The 18594-nt window shown below is 40.3% G+C and overlaps 1 protein-coding gene across 5 annotated transcripts in view; it reads right to left on the bottom strand.

The window, feature by feature from the left end:
- gria3b (glutamate receptor, ionotropic, AMPA 3b) overlaps positions 1–18594 on the bottom strand; it is a 181615-nt gene that overhangs the window by 82337 nt on the left and 80684 nt on the right. For all 5 annotated transcript variants that reach the window (XR_010908311.1, XM_067456843.1, XM_067456844.1 and 2 more), the window contains exon 4: positions 10770–10957. Coding sequence is in view for 4 of the 5 variants with exons in the window: in XM_067456843.1 (XP_067312944.1) it covers positions 10770–10957 (188 nt within the window). In the remaining variant the exon portion in view is untranslated. The remainder of the gene's footprint in view (positions 1–10769; positions 10958–18594) is intronic.

Below are 18594 nucleotides of genomic sequence, written 5' to 3'. Positions count from 1 at the left end.
ATATTTCGTCATACAGAATACCATTTCTATTCATTTCTCACGGAATTATTCGATATAAAAGAGTTAAAACATGCACAGACCTCTCTCCTACTGTCTCGGACATTTCCTCATTCTGGCTCGAACGGGCCTATTCTAAATTTCTACGCGTGAACTAAGAAGCTAATAAACACACGATAACTATGGAATAAGGTTTTTGTGTGATTGTTCATGTGATTTCGGCTATTTTATATCAATAATGGATGTTTACATGACTGCTAACAGGTGTAGTGATTAGTTCCATATAAAATTATAAATATAACATATTTTAACATCGGGAGTTTGTAAGATATTGCAGATGCCACGAGTCATTAAAGTGGATCATTGCATCAAATCAGCTGGGAAACAGCATGACTGCACCGCGAGCCGGCCGCAATCACACAAGGTTTCGTGTTAAACACAGACAGCGGAACTTTCAATGTTGCTGCTATAGCTTCAGATACAAAAAATAAAGAAAAAATGTGTGCAAAGGATTTGTTGAAAAGCAGAGAACAGGGAAATAGACCATCTACGATAGCCTAACATATTGTAATTCAAACAGCAACAGTCACTAAAATAACTACTCAATGGTAGGCTGAAGCTCATTTAAAAATTGTGGTATTAGACTAGCGCTACATCTACTAGACCAAGGTTAGGCATTTCATGTATTGCTATCTCCTGAATTAATTAATCGGTCCCTCAATAATCATGTTAACTATGTCTGAATACTAGCGTTGCCATAGGAACGCTTCGGCTTTTGCCACCCGGAAGAACGTTTATTACTGTTGTGACGTCATGGTGAATTGTCGTATAACTGCCGCTAAAGGAAATTCAAATTCAAATTGAAAACGAAAGTTTCTAAGCAGTAGCACACATCTAAATGCTTTTTGGCATTCAGAATAGGCCCAGATAGATTACAGCCTAATATGGATACCTTCACTGAATTGCCAATTTCACATGTATTTGGTGTATTTTCAAAATACAAAATACTGTATTTGTATTTAAATACATTTTTCCTCACAGTATTTTGTATTTGTATTTAAATACATTTTTCCTCACAGTATTTTGTATTTGTATTTTAAATACATTTCCATGTATTTATGCCCATCTCTGGTTAAGGGTCACTATTAGGGGTGTAACGATTCGTTTTAACAACGATTCGATTCGTATCACGATTTGAGGTTGTCGATACGATGTAAGGACAATATTGGTTCATTTAGAACGATACGATCCGAAACGATTCAGTGACTTGAAATCGATTCAGTAACTTTTTAGCCAAAAATTTAAATCAGTGTGACGGTTATATTTCAATCGTTGTTGAAACGAATCGTTACACCCCTAGTCACTATTAACTCTTCCCCCGCCAAACACGGAAATTTCCGTTATTTGTGAGAAAACGCTTCCAGGCCAATAACGGAATTTTCCGAGTTTCCGTGTTTTGACTGTCGGACGCTAGGGGGCGCTATTGCGCATCTTCTGAATGAGTCCTGAATCTCCTGAACAAAACTCGATCTAGTCCATCTGTGTTTGATCATCGCTCTGAATCTGATCTGGAAACAGTCTTTCACAAAAATGTGATTTTCTCAGCTTTTTGTTCAAAATGTTTCTTTTTTTAAGAAACCTACCCATATTCAAGTGTTGAAAAAAAAGGAATGCATGAAGCTAGAATAAAACAGTTTTTTTTTGTTTAAGAGAAGAGGGTCAGCTCTTTATTTTGATATAATGCATGCTCAGATATTCATTAAACAAAATATTCTATGGGCTATTAAATTTTGGTGAAAATTGTCAAAAACCCTGGCGGTGGCTGGCAACTTTTTCTTAAAACGCTGGCAGGGAAAAAGTTAACTCTATCATGCATATTAAAAGGATATTGGCTGTGTATTAGTACTTATAAAGGACATATTAATGTCCTCCTGTTTGGCCTCATACTGTAAAAACAATGTTAGCTAGGCATATCATCACAAAATTCAAGCACTGAAGGAATTCAAAGGTGCATCTCCATCCTGAGCAGAGACCTATTCTTTATACTCCATGGTGGCGTAGATGCTTCAGTGAAGCATTGGCTTTCAATGCATTTTAATATTTTCCTCCCACACTCCCGTCACATCCTGGCTCTCTGGTAAGTGCTGCATATTGTCTGTTATAGTTTGTCCCAGTTGCATTTATTCATCCCACTCACCCATAACCCCCAGATTAAGATGGACGGATTGATGACTTTGCGCAAACGTCAGCACAGAAAGCCCAGGTAGAGCCACTGCCCCGCCAAAGACCCTCTGAGACTAATCAAAGAACGTGCGCATTCATATGGAGTCATAACAGAGAGACACAAATCCTCCTGGGAATTGCATCCAATCCTTTACAAAGCAGATATTGGCATTTTTTTAGCCCTATTTACCATATTCACACATACAGTAGAATGACACATTAGATGTCACACCGCCTCATGACAGGCTGTCATGCTCTCATACGGTAAAATGACACATCCTGAGTGTAAACCCCAGATCACAAGCTAGTTTTCCTCTTGAAAAGGCACAAGCCCCTCCGTGCTCCCACTGGAAGGGCACTGCTTATAAATTATTGCGATGGGTTGACATACTCAGTATAGCAGGGCAGTAAAAGCTGTCACCATTGCTCTTCACGAAGCTTAACTCAGCTGTTGAAACCCTCTGGAGGCCAGCTCCCATTCCCAGCCTGCGCCGAACAGCTCGAGATCACAAAATTCAGATGGATTACGGGGAGCAGAACTCAATAGCGCGGTTCTCCTGTCTGGGATCAGCTCTCGCTGCAGGTCTCTGAAGGACCGCGGTCCAGAAACTTATCTCGGCTATCAGTGTCAGCAGGGCCAGGGAGATTAGTTCAATTAGATCCAGTTTAGCCAATACATGCTGAGGTCGGAAAAGGGATTAAAAACATGTGTGCTCCGGGGGGCAATAACACGGGATTCCCACTGTAATTTCCCTAATTCCTCTCCAGCATACTCGTTTTCAGCGATATTTAGGAGAGGTACAGCTGGTGGAAAAGACAAGGTACAGCACAGCATTTCATTGGCTCTTTGTAAAAATATAGATTTCGTTTTGGAGGGCAAAACTTGAACAAATGCAGATCATAGAGCGCTGCAGGAATTAGGTATTTTTCAGGCACGTAAAGTTTTTTAAATTTTATTTTTATGAATCAAACATGCCCCTCTCAACTATGAACAACAATATTGTAATAATAACACAAAATGCATTCGAATTTTAACTTGATAAAAAAGTTTGCGGAGACGAACTATAAAGTTTTCTTGAGAAAGCCTGACCAGAAAGTTTGAAGAAGTTTAAAAAGCTTTGGTTTTCAAACGTTTTCTGTTTGAAAAATGTTTTGAGTAGTTTTAAAGCTTAAAGTTTGATGGTTTTTAAGGCAATACACTCTATCAGACGATATAGCATTTTGCTAACATAAGTTGTTAGCATGATTAGCACATAAATTATCATTCTTTATAGTCTTTTCACTCATTTCCTCCACTCCTGCTGTTCTGTTTCTCTTTTTGCATTCACTTATTTCCCAAATGTATCTTGAATGTTGAATTGTCAATAAAACTGCCACATTTGAGACAACATCAGATAAGCTAAATTCATAAATTGATGTTGATTTCCTTAAAGGGGTGGGGGGGGGGGGGGGGTGAAATGCGTTTTCATGCATACTGAGCTTTTTACACCTTTAAAGACTTGGATTCCCATCCTAAACATAGACAAAGTTTCAAAAACTAATGTTGGACGTTTGATGGAGTATTTCTGTGTTAAAAATACTCCTTCCGGTTTCTCACAAGTTTCGGAGAGTTTTTTTCGAGTATGGGTCGGCTTGACGTTAATAGAGCGGAAGGTCCTTGTATGGGCCGTACGGGCTCTTCTCCCGGTAGGGCGCGCGCGCGTGACTAGAGCAAGAGAGGAAATGCACGGCCGTAAACACTCACAGCTGTAGATCCAGTCGTCCATGAACACTAATATCGGTTATAGTCCGCGCTGCACTCCACTTTATTCTCCACTTTGACATTAAGCGGCTTCAACGGTTCAGCACAGCATTCTGGGAAGGCAGCGCTGCATTTGAACCGATTTAAACGCAGAAATGACGGGAAGCTTCACAGCATCGCTTCAGTCGCGTCTCAAAGTGGATTTACACGCCACTGCTGTCACAGGACTTCACCAAATCATACCAAAGAAGTGTGTTTTTGACGGAGCGGTCCCAGCGATAAAGGTTCGGTCCTGCTTTGGAAGCAGCCGGTGAGTTAAACTGCTTCAAATGTCTGTGCTGTTGGCTATCGTCGCGTGAGTAAACATCAGTAAACGACACGATCGCGTGCTTCGTCATTCAAATGCGCTAACGGTTACTCCATTGCTGTTCTATATATAATGTTACACCAGTCTGACGTGCAAAACCGTTTTGTTTGCTACCTCTAAGGTCTAGTCGCATACAATAGTCCATAAACCGAATCATGTCCTCATAAACTGCGAGTAAACACACACAAATGTTGACAGGCCACTAAATACAGTCCATACCACAGAGACGGACGTCCTGCTGTTGCTGTTTCTCCTGTTCAGTTTATTTCAGCCTCTGAATCTGATTCTGGATCATATCTGTATTAGCTGAGATAGCGATGGGTTTCTCCACGCTTGAGGACGTCACCTCTTTGTTCGCGATCGTCATTCTTTAGCTCCGCCCACACGATACGCCTCAAGCGCTCGGTTTTTTCCGGAAAGACTCGGTACAGCCCATATTTCTTTTATAAATATAATAAAACTAAAGACTTTTCGGAGATATGAATGATGCAATACTACTCTATAGGTACTCAAGATTGACATGAGATTGACTGAAACTGAGTGTTTCACTCCCCCTTTAAATTTTTTTTTTTTTTGAAGTCACCATTATGGTGATCAGTGTTCCCTTTAGTTGGCCTCTTTAAACTTTATTTACATTATTGTAATTCTCTTCCTATTTATGCAGTGAAGCAACACGAAATCAATCACAGTTATTTATTTTCAACGGAAGGGAAGTATTATATACACTGTAAACCCAAATAAGTTGGCAAAACTTAAAACAATTATCAGTGCCTCAGATTTTTTAAGTTAAAGGGAAATGCTGTTTCATGAATACTGAGCTTTTTACACTGTTAAAGACTTGGATTCCCATCCTAAACATAGACAAAGTTTCAAAAACTAATGTTGGACGTTTGATGGAGTATTTCTGTGTTAAAATTACTCCTTCCGGTTTCTCACAAGTTTCTGAGAGTTTTTTTCGAGTACGAGTCCGCTTGACGTCAACGGGTCGTAATGACCTTATATGGGCCGTACGGCTCTTCTCCCGGTAGGGTGCGCGTGAGGGACCAGAGTGAGAGAGGAAATGCACGCCCATAAACACTGCTCTCAGGTGCAGATCCAGTCGTCCGTGCAACACTTCTGTCGCGCCGCGCTCCACTTTATTCCTATGGGTGACGTCGAGCGACTTCAGCGCTTCAGTACAGCATTCCGGGAAGGCAGCGCTGCATTTGAACGCAGAAATGACGGGAAGCGTCACAACAGCGCTTCAGTCGTGTCGCAAGAGTGGATCTCCACGGTCACTGCTGTCAGGACTTCACCAAATTAACAATGTTACCAAAGAAGTGTGTTTTTGACGGAGCGGTCCCAGCGATAAAGGTTCACGGTCCTGCTTTGGAAGCAGCCGGTGAGTTAAACTGCTTCAAATATCTATCTTGTTGGCTATCGTCGCGTGAGTAAACATCAGTAAACGACACGATCGTGTATAACGTTAGTTAATTTATCAATGGAGCATGCGATCTATGGTGTGTGTTTAAATACATTTGTTTAGCTGACCAATATAGGTGTCAGTTTGTTTATTGGAAAACCACCCGAACATAAACCTAGCGTTCTCACAAAGCGTGCTTCCTCATTCAAATGCGCTAACGGACTCCATTGCTGTTCTCTGTATAACGTTACACTAGTCTGACGTGCAAAACCGTTTTGCTTGCTACTGCTAAGGTCTAGTCGCATACAATAGTCCATAAACCGAATCATGTCCTCATAAACTGCGAGTCAACACACACAAATGTTGACAGGCCACTAAATACAGTCCATACCACAGAGACGGACGTCCTGCTGTTGCTGTTTCTCCTGTTCAGTTTATTTCAGCCTCCGGATCTGATTCTGGATCATATATCTATTAGCTGAATCTGATCGATAGCCATGGTTTATTTAGGTTAGCGTTTAAATATAATAAAACTAAAGACTTTTCGGAGATATGAAGGATGCAATACTACTCTATAGGTACTCAAGATTGACATGAGATTGACTGAAACTGAGTGTTTCACCCGCCCTTTAAGAAATGTAAACATACATTTTATTGCTCTGAATGTGAAATATTTGAGTAAGCTAATTAATTAAATTATTACTTAAATTATATCTTCTAAATGTCCTTTTTTTTTGCTAATTGGTTACACAATGCTGTGGTTGCATTACCATAGCATTTGTTGAATAAGCAGACCAATATAGATATATGTTCTCAAACTAAACTCATGTTCCACTCGTCACCATTATTATAACCCTACAAAAAACCCAACATAACAGAAACTCTTCTAAACTAAAATAACAAAACATTAAACACTACTAAATCTCCCACTTAATGTTAATCTTGCTCACACACACATAATATAACACTTAATATTTGGCATTTACTGTCCCTTTTGATTGTCATGGCCCAGTTTTAGTTAAATTTAAGCTTGTCTAAATTAAAAGAAACAAGTTCATAAAACTCAAAACAATGAAACAATTCCGATTAAAATGTGTCAGTTTTGAGAACTCAAAAAGAAAGTTTATATATATATAGAAATGAATATGTAACATATTTCATTATGTCCTGAGACATATTGTGTATGTGTTGCTTTGCTGTCCCCGTCTTTCCCTCTTTTGTCCCGCCCTTTCTTTAACAGGATTGGATCCTTACCAAAGTGAACTCCAGATCTGATTGGTGCTAAAGGGACCAGGAGGTAATAAAAGGATCTGCAGTGCCTGAAGAGGGCGCTCTGCTCCGCCTGTGGGTTCCTGTTGTCCAGCTGCACATGTGCTGTTGTGTGTTTGCTACAGCGTTGCTACTGCTAGCTAGCCTGTTGATCTGTTGTGTGCAGTGTGAATGCTGGTTTTGACACGTGTCTGTCAATCTCATTTCACTATTTGTAAAGTATTGTAAATATCTTTTCCACTCTTGGAAGCTGTAGGGAGTGAGTGACATTTCTTTTGTAAATGCAGTTTTTTCATTCGATAGGTAGATAAGGTACTTTGTTTATATTTAGTGTTTTCTTTTGTTAGGGCATTTAGTTTTCCCGTTAGGAGTTTATCTGGTGTTTGTGTGTTATTTTGGCCTTTGCTCATTCTTTTCATTTGTGGTCCTGTAAATGAAAGCGTACAAAGGATCTTTGGTTTCCAATTCCAGATTGTTTACCCTAGACGGGGGCTTAACAAAATATAATAACAACTATATTTCATGTCAAGTAAATATTGTTGCTAAGAATATGGTCATAATCACCTTGTAAAACTTTTAGTTTGGTTGATATAATCCCTCCTTATGTGACAATATCTTGCAATTGATCATGCAAACGCAACAATGGTGGCAATTAAATTTGATCTAAAGTAAATGATCAAGTACTCTGTTCTTTTTTTGTGTACGTTGACTATACTAACTAAGCATTGGTCAGTACAACATAATACTATTTCCCTGTTTAAAAAAAAGAAAAGAAATTACATATTACAGTGCATGATGTGTCATCCTACTTGGTTGTTTAAAGCCCTATTCAGACTGAATTAGTTTAACATGGGGACGTGGGGGTAAAGTCATTTTACCTCAGGACGTCTGTAATATTAATGGCCAATTCGCACGGGATAAGACATCTCAGTAAAACTAGCAGAAGTGGGAGCAAACACAACATGAGCGCCAGTCTGAACTCTGTCTCATGCTGTATATGTGTGTTTTAATAAACAGTTAGGTCCAGTCTAACGATTCTGATTGGATTGTGTTGGTAATAGACACTTTCCTAGAGCTAAAATAAGTGTTGTGCCTCTGCTTTTGATCTTCTTTTTGCTTTAAATGATATGCGGAAAATACTGGACGTTTGACACAGAGTTGTCCCACCACCTATAACGCAACTGGATGCTTCAAGCGCCTCCATGCTTGCAAAATGCACTTTTTAAAAAAACGTTTAAACCGGAAATGACAGAATTTGACCATACATTTTTACAGCAGGTCTATTCGAGTGGGATTAGTATTACCCAAGGTCATTTTTCCGGACCTTTTTACAGAAGGTAAAAATCTTGGTAATCTTCACTGATATTGTCCGTAATGATTACCGAGATGGCACATTCGGACGGGACTAAAATCACAGAGAACCTCTGGTAATAATTACTTTACCCCCACGTCCCCACGTTAATCTAATCCAGTCCGAATAGGGCTTAAGAAATGAAAAGCTACACACTCCATTGATGTAGGGTCAGAAGAAATGTTGCCAAACATATAACATGCTAGAAACAATATTCACTGCAATAATCATCCAAGACTCATAAGCATTTGCCTATTTAAATCCAAACGGCAACATGGCTGTGCAGTGTGTGTGTACTAATGTTGTAATTCATCTCAAAGCCGGCTGGTTTGGTTTGAGGTTTACAGCTCTATTGAAAGATTCCCAGAAATCCCTATGGAGAAAGTGAATGGGAAAAATACTAGGCTGCTGAAAAAGTGGGTAGTTACTGTAGCACTCTATTGATTTATGCTAGCCATTTTGGTCTTTTTCACACACACACACCCCAAAAAAAAAATGGTGCAATGACAACATAATTTGTGCAATTTGCCAGAGTAAAGAACTGATTTATGCTGCCCATGGTAAATGAATACTAAACATATATTATGGATTAAATTTAGTTGCAGAACAGATTCATAAAAGCAAGCGAAACAAAAAATTCAATGATATGAGGTATTGTGCTACTGGGGCTAATACATTTAAATTAGCGCTAACGAGGACATTCCAATTCAGGGGCTGATTACCCTTCACAGACAGACATCAAAGAGCTGCGCCGATCTATTAGAGCCCGGAGAGGAGAGGACAGTCGTGCTTGAATATCTGCTCAGCCATTCCATTTAATTGTGTGCTCTGAGAAGCCATCTACACATCTGTCAGGTCATCCGTGTGAAAAAGACACGGCTAGAGGGATGGACTTCAGGAATGCTAATAAATCAGGGACTAGATCAGGGGTCGCCAACTGGTGGACTCCGGTCCGGATCCGGACCGCGAGATGCATCCATCCGGAGCGCGAAGCCTTTTGACATAATGAAATAAATAAATGCCAAATATGTGATTTAATAAATAAATAAATAACATTTATATCAGGCAGCTCAGTAGAACTGTTTTTTCCTACACTCATACTCTGCAACATACACTCTAAAAAATGCTGTTTTTTTTAACCCAATGTTGGGTCAAATATGGACTAACCCAGCAACTGGGTTGTCTTAAGCAAATATTTAACCCAAACGCAGGGTGAAAACAACCCAATTGCTGGGTTAGTCTTTATTTGACCCAACAGCATTTTTTAGAGTGTATGGTGCCACGGTTGCGTAGACAGTTAAAGGGGTCGCACACACACCAGACACGAAGCTCATCTCCGCCGTATCTCACACCGGACGCACACATACGCGCGAGCTCAGTTTTGAATCGACTTCTGACAGAAGAACTGCACGATGGGTGTATCTTGTAGCACAGGGTGAAATACGTATGTATGTACATCGACGTTTTGAGGGAAATATAATATAAATGTAATAAATCGTGCAGCTCGTGGCGTGTCTGTTTTTTTCCGGCTCCCATGTTAACGGGTGAGTTTGCACACCGCTCCATCTTTAAGTTCAACTCAGCTCAGCCTTTTGAGATGTTATTTGAGGTTATTTACGTTTTTCTGGATTTAAAGGAACAGTTGAAATAAAGAGAGAAAAGTTTTCTTGCACTTTTTTCATTTTTCCAACACTGGTGGCACTTTTCTTTTACCTGTTTGTGTTTCTGGTTAATATTGCTAATTTTTTACCAGTGTAATTTGAAGCACAGAGAGAGCAGAGCCAAAGAAAGCCTACATTAAGTTAGGTAGAGACCATACATGTGAATGAACATGAAATTGTTATGATATTTCTGTTTAGTTTTTTTATCCAGGAGGGTTTGTGTTCTTGTTACTGTTTATCTCAGTTCCGCAGAAAAAGCACTTTAGTTGCTAGTAATGTTGAAATTAATGTATTTTCAGTACAGATTTAGAGATAAAGGCATTTTTTGTTAGACATGGCTACTGGTTCAATTAGATATTTTGTACCAAAGCAACTTAAACAGAACAACCTCAAAATGAGAGGCTACATTTATTAAAGGATTACCTATTGCTTTAACAATATGAAAAGACATGTTTATCTATATAAGAACATGCTATATTTTGTTAAATAAAGACACTTTTTTTTAATCTACACTAATTTCTTTAGTCTGGCAAAAAGACATCAATTCATGTTTTTAGGTATATAATTGTCCGGACCTCGGCCAGTGAGGAAGGTTATTTACTGGACCCCAAGCAATTTTAGTTGAAGACCCCTGGACTAGATTCTTGCGAAACGGGCGAGCGTTTGGAAATGTATAGGGAAGAGACGTCAAACCAGCCAGACAGGCAGAAAAGCGAACGGCCGAGCATGACACAGGTAGGGGGAGATGCAGACTTTACCTGCTCCAAGATGACATTGATTCTGTCCACTTCACAGTCGATGAGGAAGCGCTTCTCCTGTCTCCTGTCCATTTCCTCAATGATACGCCGGAACTCTTGGGGGTCCGTGATGCTGCCCACCGACCGCGCTGTAACTTGCCAGTTGTTTGCCACTGCTGCCTCCATTATGGCTTGAAGAATGGAAAATCCTGGCAGGAAAACAATCATTTTTGTGTTAGCTCACACTCCAGAGCTTCATAGGTGTTGACATGCTGTCACATAAAATACATTCAGAGTGCATATTCAATTTTCTCCAAATGAAGTGTTACATATATACACAAAGAGAATTTGTCATTTTGGATTAGATGTCTAGGTTGTCCTAAAGCAGTTTAAAAACAATGCACAAAAACACATCTGCAATGTAACCTGAGTTGAATATAAAACAGACAGCATCTGTCCCGCGTGATGATTGGACGATACATTATCCAGCCGTGTTCAAATGCACATATTGTAATGGCTATGAAACATCTGTTCACTAGAACAGCTGCTCAACAAACAGTTATGTTTAATTTTAATAATTTATTACTCATTGTCATTGATCACAAGATTTTATAAGATGTTGATTGCAATAATGTCCTATTTTCTGTGTATATATATATATATATATATATATATATATATATATATATATATATATATATATATATATATATATATATATATATATATATATATAAATCATTTATTTCTTGTTGGAATTATTCAGTATATTTTTCTCCATCATATATCATGCAGTCAAAATATTTTATTTTACTTTTGTTTTGGTAATATTTTATTTTTAAAGAGCACTAAATAGTAAAATATTTATAATTCTACAACATTAAATTGTTTAAAAAAATAGCTTTTATCTTGAAAATAATTTGCATATACCTTGGCAATTCTGTTAACATACCGTACTGTGCCTGTTAAATTGGTGGAATTATCTTTCTCCCCCATGTCACTTTCTCCTCACCGATAAGATCTGAAGCGCTGAAAGGTGTATGCTCTCTCTTGCTATATGAGATGAGGACACGACTGGTGTACTCAAGTATGGTTTACTCCTTACATCTCTGGTTTTGTCTATTGGTGGGTGAGTTACTAGCCTGGATGCCAGCCGAACTCAGCCCCACCCATGACATTTTTAGGTCGGGCAGTTCGGTCTGGCCTTAATCCATAGAGGAGTAATTATCCCCGAACAGAAACTGTTCGGACCAATGAGATCATCAGGGCGGGCTTTGGACGATGAAGGACAGATGATCAACAGTACTGTAATCATCACGTCATCAAAGGGGCTTGGATTATATTTGTTCAAATCCTAAACGGAGAGCTTGTTTGTATCTGCATCACCTTCACGATTTCTCTCAGAAATGATGATCATGTTGGGTAAGTACTCTGTATATCATTAAATTTTTTTTTTTTTTTACAACACCGGCTAAGATCGTTTATTCCAGCATGATTCCAGCGCACGTGCAGACGGGGTTGCCAAGTTTTTACAACAAAACCCGCCAACTACTAGCCCTAAACAATAGCTTCTCGGGGGGTTCTCCGGGGGAAAAATGGTGTTTGGGGGGTAACATGTGTGTTATTTTGGCAAGGTTGCTGCTAAAATTCGCATTCATGGGTCTATATATCACATAATAGTCGCTTCAACCCGCGGACATAGAAAACAGCCCGCGGAAAAAACGCGGACTTGGCAACACAGTGCAGTTGAGCTCTGTTGACGTTTGACAATGCGTCGCTCCGTTGCTCTGATTGGTTGTTGGTCTATCCAATTGAGGTCTTTCCTGATTCGGTTGAAACACGCCTCATAATCACAGCCCAATGGAGCAGATCAGACTCATATTCTGACTAGAGTTGAGTATGACCACGTCAGGCTATGGAGTTACTGTAAATAGCCAACAAGGTGGGCCATTTTCGCTTGGTGTAAACAGACACTTTATTAGTATGTACAATTATTACTCTTTAAGAACATCATTCACATATCAAGGATCAGTCAAAGATCATGTAGAATAGCACCCCTGGATTCGTGGAATACACCAAATGGACATTGGCGCTGAGCGGTGGTGACTGACAGGTCTAAACTGGTTTATGTGGAGTTTGCTAAAAGGATTAAGTTAGTTCCTGTACACAGACCAGAACACACAGAAAATAGCCATGAGTGTCAGCCAATGCAGCATGTCATTATAAAGAAGACAAAATCCTTATTTCTAAAAGCATTAGTATGCAGTGATTCACTTTTCAAATAATATTGTTGTTGAAAAGACCAAATGTACTTCGTGGCAGAACAGACTGACCATGTTTTTTACAGATATAAACATGCATTTTAAAAAATGCAGATTTTTAAAGGTGATAGCAGAGTAATTCACTGCGGATTATGCAAATGCATTCATTCAGGGCCGAGATCACGTGCCCTCGCCCCTCTAAAGCCTTATCTCAGGCGGCGAACACATGCACGAATGCAACAAAGTCAACAGTTTCTGGCAACTCCTCTATACTGCAGATAGCTCAAACTTCTCTTTGCACTTCCTCTATTCAGGCTTTGCACGGCTCAGTTGCTCTGCCGGCCCAGGTGGCGTGAAAAGCCCTGTGTCTGCTCTCCCAGCATGCAGCTGTCATCGTACCACTCCCCACCCCATTAAATGACTTTTCAGAAAAACGCTGCGCAAATGGCTGTAAAAAAAACATGCAATATATGACCCGTCTGCGAAAGAAGAGCAAGAAGCCTGTAGAAGAGACATGTCAGCCATCACAGGACGGCTCCGAATGAATCGACGTCTGACGTCCCCATCTGCACAGTGTGTCCAGTTCACAATATATGAGCGGCTGTGCGCCGTGTGTTTGCAGAGCAATCTCCGGGAAGCGCTGCTTTTTCTCTGACTAGATATTGACTTAGAAATGAAGAATTATGGTTTGTAATGTGCATTTACATGCACTCTCTAGCGCTCCGATGGGAGAATGAACTTGAGAAATGAGTTATTTTTTTTACCTATACGCTACGGTATGAATACTCAGTTCAGTTTAATTCATTTACAGTCAACATGATGTATGCCGGTGGAAGAGGCTTTAATATAAGCTAAAATGGTCTCACGGCTCTGAGCCCCTTCCTAAAAGATATGGCAGCATTTATAAAGACCTATACTACTGTGTGGAAAAATCATGAATCATATTATATAACTGGATACAATGATTCGTTTTATTTTTAAGTTCAAAGTGAACGATTAAATTATATTCATATTTGTATAATTTGTATAAAAGTTTACATCTTATATTATGACTGATAGCTTTAAAAGATAATTGTGATAAATGTCATGATTTTATATTTAGCTAAATTAAAATAAGAACAGTAAGGGCCAGATTTAATCACAGCTTGCCCCAGATCAAACCCTCTTGTAATGTAAGCTACTGTCAGGGTTTACTAAAGACACGCAGTGATGAATTAGCGCTGAAAAGGCGTGGACAGGGTTATTTTTCCGGCTGATCTTATTGCATATGCATTTGTAGGAGTTTCCCTTTCAGACGCAGTATTTATGAGAGGAGAGTGTTTAAATGAATCATGATGATTTTACGCTCGTCAATTTACTGGTGTTTGCGCATTATTTGCCGGACCCAAAAAAAGCATGTCTTAAAACAGACGCTAACTGGTAGATTGTGTTGGTCATTATGGAAATGATGCGGCTGTGTGCTTGACTTTGTGTGTCGTCAGTAGATCACGCACAGAACTGTCCACTCCCATCGGCACTTTTAAGAGTTGTGCTAAAACAATAATCTGCCCTGTTTAGTAAATATGGCTCTAAATGTGTTAAACAATCGTTCTAGTAAATTCATTCAAATGCTATATATAAACCCAGATGGAAGGAAAACAAGGTAACAAGACACAAATGAGAACAATCAAGATTAACCAAAAAGAAAAAGAAAAAAAGAACTACAACAAACATTGGTACAGGAAGTAACTTGGTATAGGAAGTAACATAAAAGTCCAAGCACACTACAGGAAGCATGTAAAACTCAGTGGCTCAAAACATCTGTATCTTCATCTAAAACATAAAACACACAGGGCCAAGACGATCAAGATCATCTCAAAAATAAAGGGGGAGGGGAGGGGAGGGGAGGGGAGGGGAGGGGAGGGGGGTGATGCTACAGAAATTAAACATTTTTTTTTTTTGCTTCCCTAAAGAATCCTACAGTGAACAGCAGTGTGATGAGGATGACGTCCAAACCAAACAACCACTGTGTAAGCGCATGTCAACACAGAAGGGCAAAGCCCTCTGGACAAGACACAGCAGTGCATCTGCATCTAAAGGACAACGAACACACGTCTGAGGACAGTGAGATGAAGATTTTGGACAGAGACCATAGATGGTTTCAGAGAGGAGATCAGGAGGCCACCTGTGTGAAAGCAGAGCAGCGCTTCACAGATCCCGGTCAGCTTGAGTCCCATTTATACCTGTGATCTCATGACTCCATCATTAATGAGCCGTTATTTCATGTAGTCATGCGACTATTGATGTATGTACTGTAAGGTTGAAGAGTTTGCTGGGAATCTCCATCATACCGAGCTCTAGACAAACCATGAGATGTGTAGATGTGATGGAAGGCTGCTAAGAACAGCATTTACGCCTGCAGTGTGTTATCAGGGGTGTCTGGGCCTTGACCAAATCTGCACAGCTGGATAAAAAAGGACAGGTTAGCCAGAGTTAAGGGGATTTATTTGTCTCAGTGTCACATGATAAGGAGATTTTCCTCAAAAACATCTTTATTTTGAATTTTGTTTTTTGTCTAAAACTTACATACAAATGATTCAGTATCTCTATTCATGGTCATTTAATCTTAATCCATAGTTTTTTTAATATATATATATAGCTATGCAGCTTTAACTCTTTAAAGAATTTTATATCATTCTTCTAGAAGCTCATTTGTGAGGTCAGGCACTGATGTTGGACGAGAAGGCCTGGCTCTCAGTCTCCGCTCTAATTCATCCCAAAGCTGTTCTATCAGGTTGAGCTCAGGACTCTGTGCAGGCCAGTCAAGTTCCTCCACACCAAACTCCTCATCCATGTCTTTATGGACCGACGCTTTGTGCACTGGAGCGCAGTCATTATGGGACAGGAAGGGGCCGTCCCCAAACTGTTCCCACAAAGTTGGGAGCATGAAGTTGTCCAAAATGTCTTGTTGTCCAGAAGCATTAACAGTTCCTTTCACTGGAACTAAGGGGTCAAGCCCAACCCCTAAAAAGATAACCCCAGCCCATAATCCCCATTCCACCAAACTTTACACTTGGCAAAATCCAGTCAGGCAAGTCCCGTTCTCCTGGCAACCGCCAAACCCAGAATCGTCCACAGATAATACAAGAGCTCAGAGAAAAACATTTGAATAATAACAGGTGTAACTGAAATCTTGTATTAATTTAGGTGTGGGGTTTGACCTGACTTGCCAAAAAACCTGTCATCTGCTCTGCACAATGTATTTCTATTCAAGTGCAATGTGGCAGATCAAGTGAGATTTCTGAGAACTCTTGAGGAGTTATTAAAGCACACAAGACTGTAAAGGGTTACGGGAGGATTTCAAGAGACGGTCAGATTACAAGGGAAGGAAATTCTGCTGTTAGTCCCTGAGGAGATCTCCAAAGATCATTGCTGGAATACTATCAAATCCTCAAAGAAACAACAAAGAACCCTTAGAGAACCGCTAAGGATCCACAGACCTCTTTTCCATTGATAATGTCTTTGTTCATGTGTCACTATGAGTGCCATTTATGGGTTTTGACTACAAAGCTTCTGACATAAAACAAAAAACAAAACAAAAATGCAGTTCATTTAAAGACCACTGGCTTTTGCTCAGCATTAACCAAACAGTGTTCAGAAGCAAACTGTTCAAGCTAGACATTAACTATAGAGCTAAACTGAAATACTGTTGTTTCAAGATGGATGGATGGATGGATGTGTAGGTTGGATTGATGGATAGATGGTTGGAGGATGGATGGGTGGTGGGTTGGATTTATGGATGGATGTGATAGATGGGATGAATAGATGGGTGGGTGGGTGGTTTGGATGGATGGTTGGAGGATGGATGGGTGGGTGGGTTGGATTTATGGATTGATGGTTGGAGGATGGATGGGTGGGTGGGTGGGTTGGATTTATGGATTGATGGTTGGAGGATGGATGGATGGTGGGTTGGATTTATGGATTGATGGTTGGAGGATGGATGGGTGGGTGGGTTGGATTTATGGATTGATGGTTGGAGGATGGATGGGTGGGTGGGTTGGATTTATGGATTGATGGTTGGAGGATGGATGGGTGGGTGGGTGGGTTGGATTTATGGATGGGTAGGTTGGATGGATGGATGGATGGATGGGTGGTGGGTTGGATTTATGGATGGATAGGTTGGATTGATGGATGGATGTGATCGATGGGATGAATAGATGGGTGGGTGGGTGGTTTGGATCGATGGATGGATGGATGGGTGGGTTGGATTGATGGATGGATGTGATCGATGGGATGAATAGATGGGTGGGTGGGTGGTTTGGATGGATGGATGGATGGATGGGTGGGTGGGTTGGATTGATGTTTGGAGGATGTGTGGTGGGGTGGATTTATGGATGGATAGGTTGGATTGATGAATTGCGGTTGGAGGATGGATGGGTAGGTGGGTTGAATTGATGGTTGGATTGATGGATAGATGGGATGAATAGATGAGTGGGTGGGTTGGATGGATGGATGGAGGGGTGGATGGATGAGTTGGATTGATGGATAGATGGGATGAATAGATGAGTGGGTGGTTTGGATAGATGGATGGATGGATGGATGGATGGATGGATGGATGGATGGATGGGATGAATAGATGGGTGGATGGATGGATGGATGGATGGATGGATGGATGGATGGGATGAATAGATGAGTGGGTGGTTTGGATGGATGGGTGGATGGATGGGTGGATGGGTGGATCTTAACACCATAAACTGAAACCATAAAAACAGGGAAAAGGTACTTGTATTTTCTTCCAGGTGAGTTTTGCTAAATAAGACTATCATCACACTGTCAGATTAAAGCCCAATCAGATGTTAGGAGCCATTCATACTGACAAGCAGAAAACTGTCACACAACGATACGTCTTTTATTATGAAAACACAATTAATAGAAGCGCTATCTCTCATTGGCTGCCAGGCCGAATCTGAATGGGTACAATGGAATTCACTGAAGATTCATCAAAAGATTCTGTGCCGGTCTGGATCCGCATTTGTATGGAAATTAAGAGATGAAATCTGACTAAACATTCTCCAAAGACTTAGACAAGTTCTACTTTCACTTCTTCAAAGTCAGCACAAAAGTTTCCCGCAGACATTAAATCCCAAGACGGACAAACTTTGACAGCCTTGACAAAGCTGTCGGCACCTATAAACAGAGACCCAGCTGAGCGGACCGCACCGTTATCAATACACATAATGGCTTTCTCGCTCTTTTACTTGCTTTTGACAGTTAATTAGAGTTGCAAAGTTAATTGACTTTGAGACTGAATTGGAATGATTCTATGACTCGCCTGCTGAATTTGCATATGCATCCTGTAGTGAGTCATTGCCACAAAAAAAAAAAAAAAAAAACGTAGAAAAAAAGGCCCTGCCAACGATAATTCACAGCAGACGGGCCTCTACCCTTGCCAGTCGCCATCGAGCCATCGAGGGCATTAGCAGACCAGGATCTGGTTGAGCTGAACAGGCAGCACTGATAGCGTTGGCACGGCCGTTGTGTTTTATTGATATCTCAGTGACCTCTATCTGGATCCCCATAAATTGCTTCTGCTTCTTTAGGTAAAT

Source organism: Pseudorasbora parva, chromosome 11 (genome assembly GCF_024679245.1).
Source record: "Pseudorasbora parva isolate DD20220531a chromosome 11, ASM2467924v1, whole genome shotgun sequence".
Classification (NCBI taxonomy): domain Eukaryota; kingdom Metazoa; phylum Chordata; class Actinopteri; order Cypriniformes; family Gobionidae; genus Pseudorasbora; species Pseudorasbora parva.
This window is presented reverse-complemented; position numbering and strand designations above follow the sequence as displayed.